Below are 14,551 nucleotides of genomic sequence, written 5' to 3'. Positions count from 1 at the left end.
GGAGGCAGAGTAGCTGCGCTAAAAGAGAGTCTTTTTTTAGCTTTCACACACACAGATGCACACACCCACACACATGCATAGATCTTTGTATGCACATCCCTGCCGACATTATACCTTGTTTTTCCATAGTCTTTTTTCTGTTCTCTATTGCATTTTTTCTGCTTCTGCATCTCTCTCACCCTCTTTGGGGGAATATTTCTCTTCCGTTTCTGTCCGCAGGTTAAAGCAAATATTTGCATATTAGCTAGGATTTCGCTCCCACTCTTTATCCGGTTTTTATTCACCACCAAAAAGCTTCAATAAAAACAACTTTATTGTTTGCCAAACTTTAAATTAAAACAAACAAGCGTTTCATGCATAAAAAATGAAATTACTTTGAAATGAATTTTAAATATTTTATGAGAATATATTTCTCTGCCAGCAATCGAGCCACAAATAAGCTGCTTTCAAAGACTGTTTACATATGTAGCAATATTCAGGTTCCCCCTACAAAGAAGGAAGTGAGTTCTTTGGAGAACTCCCTTGCCATTTTTACTGAGTCTTTACTTCGTCACAATCGAACATTCACTATCCATTTGATTTGGGGTCTGGCGGAGAAAACGACAAAGCAAAACAGTTGCTGAAATGCTGTTGTTGCTTTTGTTCTCTGCCTGCAGCACAGACGATCGACAGAAACCAATGCAGAATGCAACAACAGCTTTGCCTTTCAGAAATGATGCACACACACATGCACTCATACGCACATGCGGGCGGGCAGCGTAGGTGAGCGCCTCTCATTAAAATCGAGAGTCAAGCAGCGCGCCGCTTGTTTCGAGAGAGCGACTTTGTGCATAAGCTATGAAGTGTAGAGCGAGATAGCGCGATCCTAGGCTCTCTTGCTTTTGCGGAATATTTCGGTCGCAAGTGGACATGTCCGTGCATGCACACGCAGATTTCTCATCCCCGTTCTTCTTTCTCTTTCTTTCATCTTCAGTTTTGCGCGCAGGTAGAAAATATTTTGTCTGGTTATTGGGTGATGCGAGGCTGATGGAATTCTGGACAACACTCGACTGAAGTGCTCAGAGAATATCTCCCTTAATTAGCCTTTCACATAATATTCCTAGAATTCTCTTAAATTCTTGAAATTTAAATATGTACATAGTTTTGATCCGTTCTTCGATTCTTGCATTCCCAAACAAGTGCTCCGTCCGATGTGCATTTGGTCGTATAATAAACTTCCTTCAGGGTAGAATATGTGGCCAAAAGGGTGTTCAAGTTTTTGGCCAACAACTTTTTTGGTTTGCACTTTGATTTTATTCTTGGGAAGGCTAAATCACAAAGTTTTGTTGTAGTTTCTATTTCGGTTGGCCATTTTCTCGTTTTGCCATTTGCTGCTGCTATTTCTGGTTCTGTTGGTTGCTGTCAAAGTTGCATTTGTTGCACAGTTGCACAGTTGTGCGGGGCATTTGCATGTAGCAACTGTTTACACATTGTTACTGTCCTTGTCCCTGTCACTGTCAGTTAGTGTTAATTTTTGGTTTTTTGGGTTTACGGGCTGTGGTTTTTGCTCTGCTAAACTCTCCTAATGTTTTTCCTTTTTGGGGGTAAAATGATATTCAAAAGCAATTAATTTTCGATGGACTGTAATTATTTGTTGCCTTAAGTGTTCACAGAAAACCAGATTTACGGTTTAAAACTGCATTTAATTTGCAGATTTTATCGTCTCTACGCTTAGTAAGTACAACAAATTGTTTTCCATGTTTCCCCTGCACTGCGTACACGTTAAATTTTCTTGGTATTTCCACACTTAATCGTTTTTGCTTGGCAGTCCCCAGAAAGCACATCTCATATTTCACTTGAAGCACAATTAAACGTTAAGCAATTAAGGGGTATATTTGTGTCCACCCAGCTTCACCCCTGCTCCACCTCCCCCCACATCACTGGCTGGGGCAGTAAAGTTGCCCAATCAATTAGTCAAAAAAGTTTCAACATATTCCTATATGGAATGTCTAACGAGCGTCGTCGGCTTTGACTTTTGGAGAGGTCAGAAGTCAGGGTGGAAAAGTCTCTACTTCTGGAAAAGACTTCGTTCGGGTAGGGTCAGAGGTTGCATGCGGTGGAAATTTCACACTCCCCAAAAAAGTTGTTTTGAACGGACAAATTACCTAGTATCCTCGTGTGTTCAATAGATTTGACGGTTGCTCTAGTTACAGCTATTTTGACTCTTTACTCTACTCCCTGCGCTGCCCCTTTCGCCTTCCCCTTTGCCGCATTCTGACAATTAATCACTTTGTCATAGTAGACAGGCGGGCTCCACCTCTACCTCTCCTCTCCACTCCTCTCTGTCGCTGCCATGTGGAGAGCCTTCAATCATTAATTTATCATGTGCACTTAGAGGGAAAATTGCGACAAGCGTTTCCACCTTCCACCTGCCCCTCGTACTACTGTTACACTTCACAGTAACCCGCGCCCTCTCTGTCTCTTTTTTTAGTTCCCTTTCTTTGCCATTTTTTCACTTTACGTATTCTATATGAATATAATATAAATATATGTGTACCATACATACAAATGTCTGTTTCTGTGCTTGTGTTTGCGGCAGGTGCAGGTGGGTCCTGTGTCCATTTGCGCTGTTCTTTGTAGATTGGTACCCTCGTATTTGTAGACTAAAAAGGGTATATCTTATAGGTGCAAATACATGTCACAGGAACATACAAACAAAAAAGACAAGCCACTATTAAAATGTCCGTCTTTAAGGCTGTATAAAACCATCGAACCAACCAATTTCCGCGATTATTTTGAATATCAATGAAGGATCTTTGATAGCCATAATTTAAATTAATTATATAATGGGAAATGAAGAGGTAAATAAATACAACAAAATCAAATGTTGTCAGAAAAAAAAGATGAAAACTTGGAATTTCTTTTCTGTTCATTTCTAAATTGAGAACAGATCCCAAACACTTCAAGGGATATTTTTACAGTCGTTATCCGTTCACTAGAAATCTCGTTATTCTTTATTTTTCTAGGTTTCCTTTTGTTGCCTTGGTTGTTTTTTTTTGTTTCCTGAAAGAGTCCGTCCGGCTGTTGCTGACACATGAGGCCGCCGCCATGTTTGGCCTGGGCGTGGCTGGTTGCAGTTTAATTACCACACTATGGTCAGTTGGGTGTGACAGTGGGAGGCGGGCTTAAACTACAAATTAATTGCGCCAACGAATTGCCGGCAAAGCCGCAACGTGCGATATTTACACGCAGAATTAAAAATTAATACAATTTGCAAACAGAACAAAAATAAATATAAATATATTATAAACGAATGTATATAAATATGTGTGTATATGCTTTTATATATGTATGTTTTATATCCACCCGCCTTTGATTGTTCAGTTGATGCAATTTTAATTGTATTTAAGTGAATGCATTTTATTATTATAAAAAATAAGTTATTTATGAATAAAAAGTAAAAAATACAAATTTCTCATGCCACACTTTTCTCTCTCTCTTTTTTTTTGCAGGTAAGTTTTTCTTTTTTTTGCAAGCGGCAAACAAAAAATCAATTAATTTAATTACAAATTGATGAAAAGGTAAACAAAAATGAGGGCTTTAAAGGGGAATTTTCGCCATGAAAAATGAGGCAAATGCCACACAAAAATATTTGGCAGTGAATGAGGGGAAAAGTGGGGAAAACTCTTAGCCCTTGTTTGTCTCTCCAGTATGCGCTTTGGGGGAAAGCCAAAGGGAGAACCAACCGCATTGTCAGACTGCCATTTCCCCCCAAGCTTCTCCTTCAAGCCCTTGCTCCCCCTCGCGCTCCCTCTCATGTGTCGAAAAATGCAATTTCTTAAATTTCCATTAATTTCGCGCTGTCGACTTTTGTGAAATGTCACTTTGGGGCGACACATTCAAAAACGTTCAGGCGACAAGAAAATAAAGCGACTTGTCTCTGGGATATGTCCTTATGCTCCTTCCACTGCTGCTGCTCCTCCAGCGAACAGCAATAACAATGTTGTCAGCCAAGCAAATAATCACAGGTGTGTGTGCGGCAGGAGGTGTGGGGCATGTGCCCCACGAACGTGCACAGAGGAGGAGAGGCAGTGACGGTAACAATACCCCCCGCTGTCTAAGTGACTGATGCCTCTCCTGTGGAGAGCAAGTGCAGTGAGTGAAGAGAACAGACAGTGGGGCCTTCAGCATCCACTAACAAGCGCATGGGTGCGGGTTTTCTGTACCCTACAAAGGGGCAGCATGATTATGGCAATGCAGGAAAGAACTTTCAGAAGAGTTTAATGCAAATGGTAACTCCTTAAATATTTATTAAACCTTTATACCATATCCCTATTTATCTTTAGGAATACTCTATGAAGTATCTTTGGAAGTACTCTGCTTAAGGGTAGTGTATCTAAAGCTTCTTCCTTTTCGCTGCTTCTCTTTTTTCTCGCTTGTATTCTATATATTTTTTTTGCTCTTTGTTCCGGGTGCTACTTTTAATGACATACGTGGACCACGCCCAACGCTTGTCGTGCGCGGGGTGGCAATACCATGGAGTGGCACCACACACAGTCCCTCTCCCCAACACTCCTATGCTCATATGGATCCTTGGCTGCGATGCTACTACTATTTTAGTCGCCTTCAGTCAGTTGTCGGGGTGGGGTGTCGGTGTCGTTCTCGTTGCTGCCTCTCATTGTTTGTTGCACGATGGAACAAGCGACTTTACGCCCAGCAAAACGTGACATTTAATTCAAAATGTTTTTGCCACTGGAAGGAGGGCGGGAGGCAGGGAGGCAGGGAGGAATTTTCCGCACTGTTTTTGGCCCGATTTCTACCTCTCTTTCTCTAGCTGTTATTTTCTCCCTTGTTCCTCCTCCCATTTTCAGTTTCCCCTCTTACTTGCATGTTATTTTTTCACTGTTTCGCTTGTTAACAAAATTCGCAAAAAGAAGGCAGCGAGGAACGGTAGATTTAGGCTTGAATTTAACTTTTATTTGGTATTTCTTATCGACAAGTGCTTTGATTTTCCTACCAAATGCCCGAACCATCCATCACGCGGAAAATCTTCAGCGTGGACCAGATATAGGCAGCCGTACGTAGATCTTTTTGTACATTAAATTTAATGGCAGTCTTCTTGATGCCCAAAGCGGACATTTCCATGACAGTTTGCAGCGCAGCATCGACAATATCCTCCTCGCGGGCATCACGAATGCGTTTCAAACGCTCGCTGGGTTCAATGTGGGGCTAAGGGATTGAGGGTTACATCTGATAGATCTAAGGAATATATCATAAAGAATTCTGCACTCACACATTTGATGTCGCAATTACAGAGCGACTCATTAATCGAATCAAACAGCGCATTGATCGTCTGAGAGATGCGTTTGGCGCTCATCCGCCCATAGGACACATGATTAATGTTCTTCAAATACTCAAAATATGAAACGGTCACCCCACCCGCATTGCAGAACATATCGGGCAGGATGAGTACCCCACGATCGATGAGAATTGTCTCGGCTGCTGGAGTCGTAGGCCCATTGGCACCTTCCAGTATGAACTTTGCTTTGATATCCTTGGCATTCTCGCTGGTGATGACCTTTTGTGTGGCACAGGGTATCAAAATATCACAATCGGCAATCAGCAGATCCTCCTTCGATTCCTGTGCTTTGGGATAACCTTTGATGCTGTCGTTTTGGGTTTTATAAGCCAAAAGATCCTGAGGGAAGGGAAATTTATCGCAGGAAAATCTCAACCACTTCGAACTCACTTCAATGTCGATGCCATCGGGATTTGTGATGGAAACATCCCACTCCTTGATGCCCACAATTTTTCCACCCGCTTCGTGGGCGAACTTGGCAGCAAAGGAGCCCACATTCCCGAAACCCTGAATGACAATCCGTTTGTCCTGCCAACCCCTCTGCCAGCCCAATTGATCCATCCACTCCTTGTCTTGCAGAAAGATATCTGCAGATTTCCAGACGCCACGTCCCGTGGCTGACTCACGTCCTCCAACGCCGCCATTGTGCAGGGGTTTACCCGTCACAATGGCCTTGGCATTGATGTCCTTGAAGCCGAAGGTCTTGCTATACTGATCCTCCATCCAGGCCATCTCCCGGCCGCTGGTATTCACATCTGGCGCGGGGACATCCACGCCAGGACCAATCATGTTCCGCTTGAGCAGCTCCATGGTGTATTGTCGCGTGATGTTCTGCAGCTCATCGGAGGAATATCGCTTGGGATCAATGCATATCCCGCCCTTGGAGCCACCAAAAGGAATGTTCACGCAGGCGCACTTGAAGGTCATGATGGCGGCCAGGGCCTTTACTTCGCTGCCTGTCACATCCGTGGCATATCGAATGCCTCCCTTGAGTGGCAAGCGATGCAGCGAATGATGCGCGCGATACCCTGTAATCACTTCGTACGCATTCTGCCGCTTGATGCTCATATTCACCTCTAGAGCTGTGTTCACAGACCCAATCATCTGCAGGATGCCCTCCACTCGCTGCGACTTCTGATCGGGTGTCATGTACGTGTAGACATCCATCTGGCGATTCAGTTCCTTCTCCAGCAGCTGTGCGGCCTTGTGGTAGTAGAACATGATCATCGATGAGAATTCGGGATCCTTTTCGGTCTCCACTTGTTGCAAATGTTCTGGCATTTTGTGCAGCTGTCGATGACAAGACTGCAAGATGGTCTTGCTGCCATTGTTAAAACTAAGTTTAGAAATCTTTCGTAACATTTTTACAACATTTGAATTGTTTTTTGAAGGAAGAATCAAGGCACCAAAATGTGTTTAACTGAGAAACTTAGAAATAGAAAAGGGACATCTGTTTTAGGAACATTGTTCAATGTATTCTGTGATCGATAAAAAGGTATACCAGCGGTTTATATATCGATTATAATAGATTTCAATGATTAATTAATTTTTTACAGTCTATCATAAGATATTCTTACAAGAAGTTCAGTTTCATGGATCGACAACTAAAGATTTTAGTTGTTCTTTTCAATTAAAATTAAATTTAAAAATGAATCGATATCAATTATCGATAATTCTTTATTTAGTTTCGATTTTCGAACACATTCCTTTAATTTTATAACATTTAAAAAATTTTTAACTTCAATTTATGCATCAAAATGTCTTACAAATAATTTATAGTTCAAATTCTAATCCTCATCCTCGTCGCCCTCATCTCCCTCGCCGCCAGCTGCCTCCTCACCGCCCTCCTCCTCTTCGACCATCTCCTCCGATGAGCTAATCTCCACAATGGGCTCAATCTCGGAGGCCAGATCCTCCTCATAGTCACTAATCTCGCCCAGCTCCTCCATGCACTTGTCGTAGTTCTCATCAAAGCGAATGTTCTCATTGAGCGAAGCCACCTCCACATCCTGATCGGGGGCCAGCAGAGCGGGCGCTGTGCCCGGCGGACACTCTGTGATGTTGCGAATCTTTAGGCCGTGAATGTGAAAGATGGCCGAACGATTCGACTCCAGGAGTATCTGATGGAAGACACTCAGCAGGCGATCAATGTTGCCGAACATGCGCACAGAGGCGCTCTTCGGGTCCTCGCCCTCCTCCAGTATGCGCCCCACAATGTGATGCCGATAGGGATCCATTAGATAGATGAAGTCCCCCTTCTTCCACAGCGAGTACATCTGATTGTTGATCTGAAAGATGACGTAGTCATTCTGCTCCAGGGCCTTCTCCAGCATCAGATGAAAGTCGTTGAATTTGTACATCGGGACGCACTTCCACCACCCCTCAAAGATGTTCGGCGAGAGCAGAATTTCGGCCACAAACTGTCCCATGCGGATCTGCCGGGGAAACGAGTCGAGGTCCATGGGTTGATTCAGATCGTGGCAGGGCTCCCAGCAATTTTTGCACATGTTGACGCCATAGCACATGACCTTGTCGTACATTTTCTGATCCCATGTGGCGGGATGATCGATTTTCGAGGCCAAAGCAGAGGCCACGGCCACCGGTAGGGCACTGCGGTTGCGCAGCGCATCCTTTGGATTGAGCGTGAGATGTAGATTCGACAGGACATACGCGTAGTCCGAGGCAATCACATCAAATTCGCTCATTCGTACGCCATGTTCCCGATCGTAGGAGCGCCCCTCGAGCCCTGGCGTGACCAGACGCACCACAATGATCTCTCGCAGCGTGAACTTGTCATTCTTGTCGAGATTACTCTCCTTTTTGATCAGCCAAATGACATTATCCAGCGACTTGAAGGCCAAGAGCACAGGGTAGCCGTTGTCATGATTCGCTTTGAGGGTTTCTGTGTCGCGCCCATTGAGATCGAGAACCATCCAAATGCCCTTCTCCTTCCAGATCAACAGATACCAATTGGGTGTCCAGAAGATGCCATATTTCACATGCTTGAAGAACTCACGCATGATCCGGCGCAGATTTCGGAGGATGTTCGGATAGCCAGGCATCTCGATGGCCGCCTCCAGCTCCATGGCGAATTCGATTTCATTGATTTTGAAGTGACGCGTGACACGCTGCTCATTCTCGTCATAGATCTCGGGATTCACCGATTCATTGGCATTGTCCATTCCCGCCGAATCGTTGAACAGCACCTGACCCTCGGCGACAATCTGATCGATCATCTCCGGCTGCCATTCGTCCCGTCGGGTGTAGTAGCTGTGCGCGAAACCCTTGAGATTGCCCGCAAAGCGTACGCTCTCCTGATTGGCAATGCCCGTTCTGACCGTAAAACTGCTGGCCACCACACCAATGGGATAGCCCAAGGACCTGTCATAGTCGCCGCGACGCATGCGCGCACATTCCTTGGGATCGAAGGGAGGATAGAAGGGATCATCGTGGCCGCCAAAGTATTTGCACATTTGCGTCGAGCAGGGACTGAAGTCCGGCACGTGAGCAAAGCGTTCGCTGGAAAAACAAAATATATAAAATAAAGATGGGTAGACCGGGATGCATACCCTGTACGTACCGTGTCGGAGTGGGCGCACAACAGGCTGGTGGCGGACAGCAGGCACCAGCTTTCTGACGCTTGCTTCGAGGAGCAACTGGCGGAGGATTCGTGGCCATTATTTCTGTGTGTCTATTTTAATCCGAGAAAATCTCTACAAATAATTTATTGAGTATTTATCGTTTGTGTTGGTTTCGTTGTGAAGCAAATGAAATGAAATGATTTCAAAATGGAATTAAGGATTAGACTTTTTGGCAGAAGGTTACTTGTGGGGTTAGGTTAGGATTGGCTTGAGCTGAAAATATCCACTCGTTTCGAGGGAAATAATCTCTAAATTCGAAAGGTTTTGCCTCACCTTTGGCGCTTTCTACCCTCAACTTGCGCTCTCAACTATTTTCTCATTTAATTTGGATTTTATTTCATTTACTTATCTACGAGTTGAAGCAGTTTTTCATTAGCTTCTCCTTGGCTTCAATTGACACTCACCTGATGACAGCAGTCGTTGTCTTTCTCCACTCTCTACTCCCGCTGTACTGCTGCTCGTTTATCCCTGATTTTCATTACACAAATTGCCGAGCTTCGTGGGAAAACTTATGATAATTTTTATGGCTGCACACTCACACGACTGGGAATCAGAAGGAAACTTGCGAGTGAAACTAGAGAGCAGAAACTGCGACCAAGAGTCCAAAGAGTGGGTGCTTTGAATTGTAGGTTAGTCATTTTGATACCCTAAAAGGTATGGGGACAGTGACATGAAACGAGAATGAAAGCTGTTTCTAGTCCAAAATTTCATAAATAATTTCCAAAATGTTAAAGATTTTTTGAACCAAGAGGAGCTCTGTCTCTGGCCTCTACTTTTCCTTATAGTGAGAGCCTTGCAGATCAAATCTAGATCCCTGCTGCTGTTACTCTCTTGCTGCTCCTTCTTTCAGGGTATCAATAGCCTCGACTCCTACTTAAAGCTTCTCTCATCTGTAGAGCCTTCTTTTTTCTTCGTTGGCTCCTTTTCTATATATGTATTTTGGCTTTTACGATGGCGGCAGTTAATTCCTTATCCTGCCACAGAGAGAGTCAGAGAAAACAGTTAACAGGGCAACAGCTAAATGTAATTGGAAAGCTCATCAAGTGCTGTGGCTGCCACACAGCCATTGCTGCCACTGATGCCACACAGCCATTGCCATTGCTGCCACTGCTGTCGGTTGCTGTTGTCGTTTTGTGGCTTGCCACTTGAGTGAGTTCCAGAAAAGTATGCAAAGAATTCGGTCGTGCTCTTCGCTGCTGTTTTTTGTTGCCTTATTTGTGTCGCTGTGTGTGTGTGTGAGTCTCTGTGCGGTTTATTGAAAAGGAAACGCACGTGGCAGCGGCTTCAACAGGAAGACTTCCACTCTCTCTGCCTCTCTATCACAGTGTTGCTTAGCTAAGCTGCTTTTTTGGACCCGCTCTCTCTCGCTCTCCATTCTGTGATGGCTTTTACGAGCAAGCCCTTTATTGTCCTTTTGTTTTCTCTGCTCTTTGGGAGAACTGAAACTGGAGAGAGGAGTGTGGGGCTGTGGGACTGAAGGTATCCATGTAATTGGCTTAGTCCAGGAAGGGGCAGAGGTGGGAGCAGTGCATGTGGCATTAACAATTTTCTACTGTTTTGTGTGTGCAACGTTTTTATTCCATGTCATCCAATCAGCAGTGGCATGCCCCAACCCTTGGCCTCCTCATGTGAGCTGAAGATTGATTCCCCAAGCAGTCCTCAAAGCAAAGAATTTTCATTCCTTTTATTTCCTTTTCTCTCGTTCCTTTCTGGCTTCGATTTCTTTCATGTCCCATCAAGGGTTGGTCCTTGGCATTTGGGGGAGTGCAATAAATTTCCACGTGAATCCTCGTACAATTTTGGAAACACTTCATTAAACTGGCGAAACGGGAAAATCGCTTAACGATTATCGCTACGCCTCGTGCACACCCCTGCCTGCTGCCTGATTCTGATTTTTGGTATTTCTTTAGCTCCCCAAATGCTGCATCGGGAGCTCCCCTGGGGCTAACTGTCGCCTGCTGTTTGTGCAACAAAAGTCCACAGAAGAGTTTTGCTCATGGCCATCCCCAAGCCCCAAATGATGACCGCTGGTACCAGTGCTGCTTCGTCTGCTGCTGCCTCTCCCCCGCTCTCCCGCCTCTCACTGGTTCAGTGCTCAATAATGATTTCCATGGCGAATTATTTGCATTTCCCCAAACTCATTATTGTATGCATTGTGCAGCAGTGGCTCGGCTGCCCCACTTCCCTGCAAATGTTTCCACCTGAATCAGATTGGGATTCGAATTTGGCGAGTCCTTTCTCGGCCATCAGCTGCTTTGTTAGCTTTCGTGGTTTTCGCTTGAGCATTGAACGTGAATTTTTGACATTTTTAGATTGGAGTTTTTGCCAGCTAGTGGAATTTTTTAGGCATCAAATAAAATCAAAGAAAATTCAGACTTTTTATTAAAGATTATTCCTTAAATTTCTCATGGAATTACCTCGAAATTTCTGTGAAATAAATGTGCTAAAATGATCAATGCTGCTAATAAAATGAATTTATTTAATAAAAATAGAAAAATGTTCGAGAGAGAAAAGATAGTGGACAAAAAATAGAATAAAGCGTGTAGAAAATAGAGGAAAAAATGTGGGAAAACCCAGTAGGAGAGTCGGAAAGAGATATAAAATCAGAGTGGAAAATATGTAGAGGGTCCGACAATTGTTTTCAGCATCATATTTCCGTTTGCAGTCCTCTGTCCATCTTACCCTGCACGTTTACCTGTCTCACCCACCATCCTTTTTACCTCTGGTACTGCTTGCTTCCGTTCCATCCTCAATTCATTTCATTTCATTCCATTTCGTTTCGTTTATTACATGTCAGACTTCAATGAATGTCAGTTTGACAGTTCATAAGACAAATACGACAAAAGGGAAAAAGGAATTGTGGAAGGGGATGTGTGATGGCGGGATCTGTTAGGGATGTGGGGATAGTTCCGCAGAAGAAACGAGTGGAAGGGGAAGAAATAACATTTACAGGTGGACAGGTGCACACATGCGGGTGGAGAAATTCTCTCTCGCCCGCTCTACCTCTGTCCCTCATGTGTGTAAGTCTGTGAGTAACATTTTGCGGACATTAATGTGTCAGCGTGCAACGTCTTGTGGCATATGAGAGACGTGCTTGGGCACAAGAGGGAGAACCCAGTGGATCCCTGAGACATGAGGCAGGCAGGAGCCTGCGAGCAGTGCAACTCTTACGCGAATTCTTTTCTTATAGCCAATTCCACTTCTCGCTCTCTCACTCTATATCTGTTGGAGCGAGGGCTAAGACGTGTAAGTGGCCTAAAGGAGAAATCGAGATGCGGGCTGAGGCTAACAGGATGTGTGGCAGCAGGGGGAGGTGTGTGTCTTGCAGCTGTCGTCGAGACATGACAACTTATTGGCATTTGGCTGTCTAGAAGTTCGCTCTCTCTCTCTCTCTCTGGCTGCTGCTGCGAGGCCTTAAACAATTTCTAGTCGCAAATTGAAAATCAGATAAGAGAGCGGTTAGGGGGGAGGGACTGTAAGTTGAGGGAGCTATCACTTTAATAGATTCTCACACACTGCCACCAACTCCTGCAGCTATTGACAGCTCCTCCTCTCGCTCTTCCCTCTCTCTAACAGCTCTATCTCTTTCCTCTCCCTTTTTGACATCGAGAGAACTTTTCAATGCATTGTCATAAATCATTTTGCGGCAGAAAACAAGTTGGACAGACTCTGCCACGCCCACACACGTAGAGCAGTGACTGCCACATGCCATTGGGACATGCCACATGCCATTGTGTGTGCCACACACATGCCGAGAGAACTAGAGGCAGAGAATGTCAAAGTTGAAGCAGGAATGGCCATTCTCATTCCCATTCCCGTTCACCTATTTCTGCCTTGAATTCCACTTGTGATTCTTCCTTCATTTCTATTTTTGGACCTCCTGCACATTTCATACCTGTGCAAAAACCTTTTCTTTTCTTTGGATTTTCCGCCTGGTTTTCTCTGCCCTTTTCTACTATTTTTCCTGCCTTGTTTCTTGGCTTTTTCTACTGTTTTTCCTTGCTGTTCTCTTGCCTTTTGCTCCTGTTTTTCTCTGCCTCTTGAAGGTGCATTATTATCAGCCAAGAACTGGACCTCAGAGTGGAGCCTTGAGTGGGGTACAAAACGGCTTGAAGGAATGCTTGCCCACTCCAACTTCTCATTCCACAAGCCACTCCACACATCACGTATACGCCGCATTGTCCAGCACTACACATGACACTTGCTACGCTGCCCCCTGCCGCTGCTCCTTTTCTCTTCTGCTTCCTTCCTGGCGGCTCCTGTGCCATCTCCATCTCTCCATCTGTTGCCTTAACAAATCTTAATATATCTGCTTATTTTTAGACTTGATTTTCTTTATATTTTCCCATAGATTTTCTGTACATTTTCCCCCATAGATTTTCTAACAAGGGGGCGCCCTTGTTAGAGGGTGTAAAATTTCCAGCACTCAATGTGTTAACAGCTGCTGCCCCGCCCCATTTCGATGAGATGATAAAAGTGTGTGTGTCATGCGGCACAAGGCATGTTGCAAATGGGTTTCTTCGTTGTTTGGGGCAACATGAGATTTTGATGTTGCTGCAGTGTACCCCCCTGACCTCCTGACATCGACAGCTGCTGCTGCTGATGTTCTGCTTTTATATTTTGTAACTTGAGCAAAAATACAAGACATTTTTTTGGTCTAATATAAAGACTCAATTTTCTTTGTAGGAAAAATCACTCAGCAAACTAGGATAGAAAGGGGTTAACTGTTAGAGGAAATTTGTGGAGGAAATTTATTTTTTTTTCAGAATTTTACATCAACTTTAACTCCTTCTGGATATTTCTCACAGAAACCCGGATTTTCCATATTTTTTGATAACTTTTTAATCCATTGGAATGGATACATTTATCCTTGGAGACACTACATTTATTTTATGATTTATTGCCACCTGGTTTTAAAAATTTGTTGTGGAAATTTGTGGCTAAAAAAGTCCAAAAAGTAGGAATTTTCTACCTTGAAGTTACCTCTAAAATTTCATAGGTTTTAAGGCAAATTTATATTGCAGCTCCTCATATTTAATGCCTTTTTAAATATAATCTATAACAAAACCAGAAATTCCTGGTTCAACTGATTTTATAAACAATTTTAAAAGGAATTAGTCCCCGATATTCATTAAATTTTTACAAGCCTGCACCTCTATTGATTTTCTAATTTTTCATACCTATTTCGAATATATTCCCATGCCCATTTAATTACCAGTTCTTCCATCATTTACCAGTAGAACCACTTTAATCAGCCAACTAATTGCTTGCTCCTCTAGGATATCATTCCTTTTTTTTTTAGCAATTTTTGTTGATTATTTCAACCTGATATCCGTGAGACCATGCCTCCCCTCTCGCAGACCCCTTACCAGACTCTCATTAAGCAGCCATTTCTCAATTTCTGAGTCGCCCTCTCGCTATCTCTGCTCTGCTGCTGTTCTCTGCGCTGAGCAGAACATAAAAATGTCTGGCACTTCCTTTTAGCTGCTGCTCGATGTCCTGATTACTGGCGAACTGCTTCCGTTTTTAATATTTATAATCCACTGTAATTAAGACGAGAGAAACACAAGAG

At 43.8% G+C, this 14,551-nt stretch overlaps 3 protein-coding genes across 3 annotated transcripts in view; 1 reads left to right on the top strand and 2 right to left on the bottom strand.

The window, feature by feature from the left end:
• LOC117894387 (protein alan shepard) overlaps nt 1-14,551 on the top strand; it is a 135,916-nt gene that overhangs the window by 40,404 nt on the left and 80,961 nt on the right. The gene's annotated exons all lie outside the window — the stretch shown is intronic.
• LOC117894389 (glutamate dehydrogenase, mitochondrial-like) lies at nt 4,940-6,737 on the bottom strand. The gene is made up of 3 exons (XM_034801395.1): nt 5,729-6,737; nt 5,273-5,677; nt 4,940-5,208 (listed from the first exon to the last, which is right to left on the bottom strand). Exons 1-3 carry the CDS (start codon nt 6,698-6,700, stop codon nt 4,993-4,995), a joined length of 1,593 nt encoding a protein of 530 aa, XP_034657286.1. The 5' UTR covers nt 6,701-6,737; the 3' UTR covers nt 4,940-4,992.
• Nucleotides 7,076-9,062, bottom strand: LOC117894388. The gene is made up of 2 exons (XM_034801394.1): nt 8,919-9,062; nt 7,076-8,857 (listed from the first exon to the last, which is right to left on the bottom strand). The coding sequence occupies exons 1-2, from the start codon at nt 9,014-9,016 to the stop codon at nt 7,126-7,128; spliced, it is 1,830 nt and encodes a 609-aa protein (XP_034657285.1). The 5' UTR covers nt 9,017-9,062; the 3' UTR covers nt 7,076-7,125.

This window comes from Drosophila subobscura, chromosome J, assembly GCF_008121235.1.
Source record: "Drosophila subobscura isolate 14011-0131.10 chromosome J, UCBerk_Dsub_1.0, whole genome shotgun sequence".
Lineage (NCBI taxonomy): Eukaryota > Metazoa > Arthropoda > Insecta > Diptera > Drosophilidae > Drosophila > Drosophila subobscura.
Note: the sequence above shows the minus strand (reverse complement) of the source record. Positions and strands in the feature narration are given on the sequence as shown.

Excerpts from the sequence above, each read along its gene's own strand:
- LOC117894389 (XM_034801395.1), bottom strand. The coding sequence starts at position 6,700 with ATGTTACGAAAGATTTCTAAACTTAGTTTTAACAATGGCAGCAAGACC. Across the intron at positions 5,678-5,728 it reads CCGATGGCATCGACATTGAA|GATCTTTTGGCTTATAAAAC; the intron begins GTGAGTTCGAAG and ends CCCTTCCCTCAG. Across the intron at positions 5,209-5,272 it reads GTAATTGCGACATCAAATGT|CCCCACATTGAACCCAGCGA; the intron begins GTGAGTGCAGAA and ends TCAATCCCTTAG.
- LOC117894388 (XM_034801394.1), bottom strand. The coding sequence starts at position 9,016 with ATGGCCACGAATCCTCCGCCAGTTGCTCCTCGAAGCAAGCGTCAGAAA. Across the intron at positions 8,858-8,918 it reads TGTGCGCCCACTCCGACACG|CGAACGCTTTGCTCACGTGC; the intron begins GTACGTACAGGG and ends TTGTTTTTCCAG.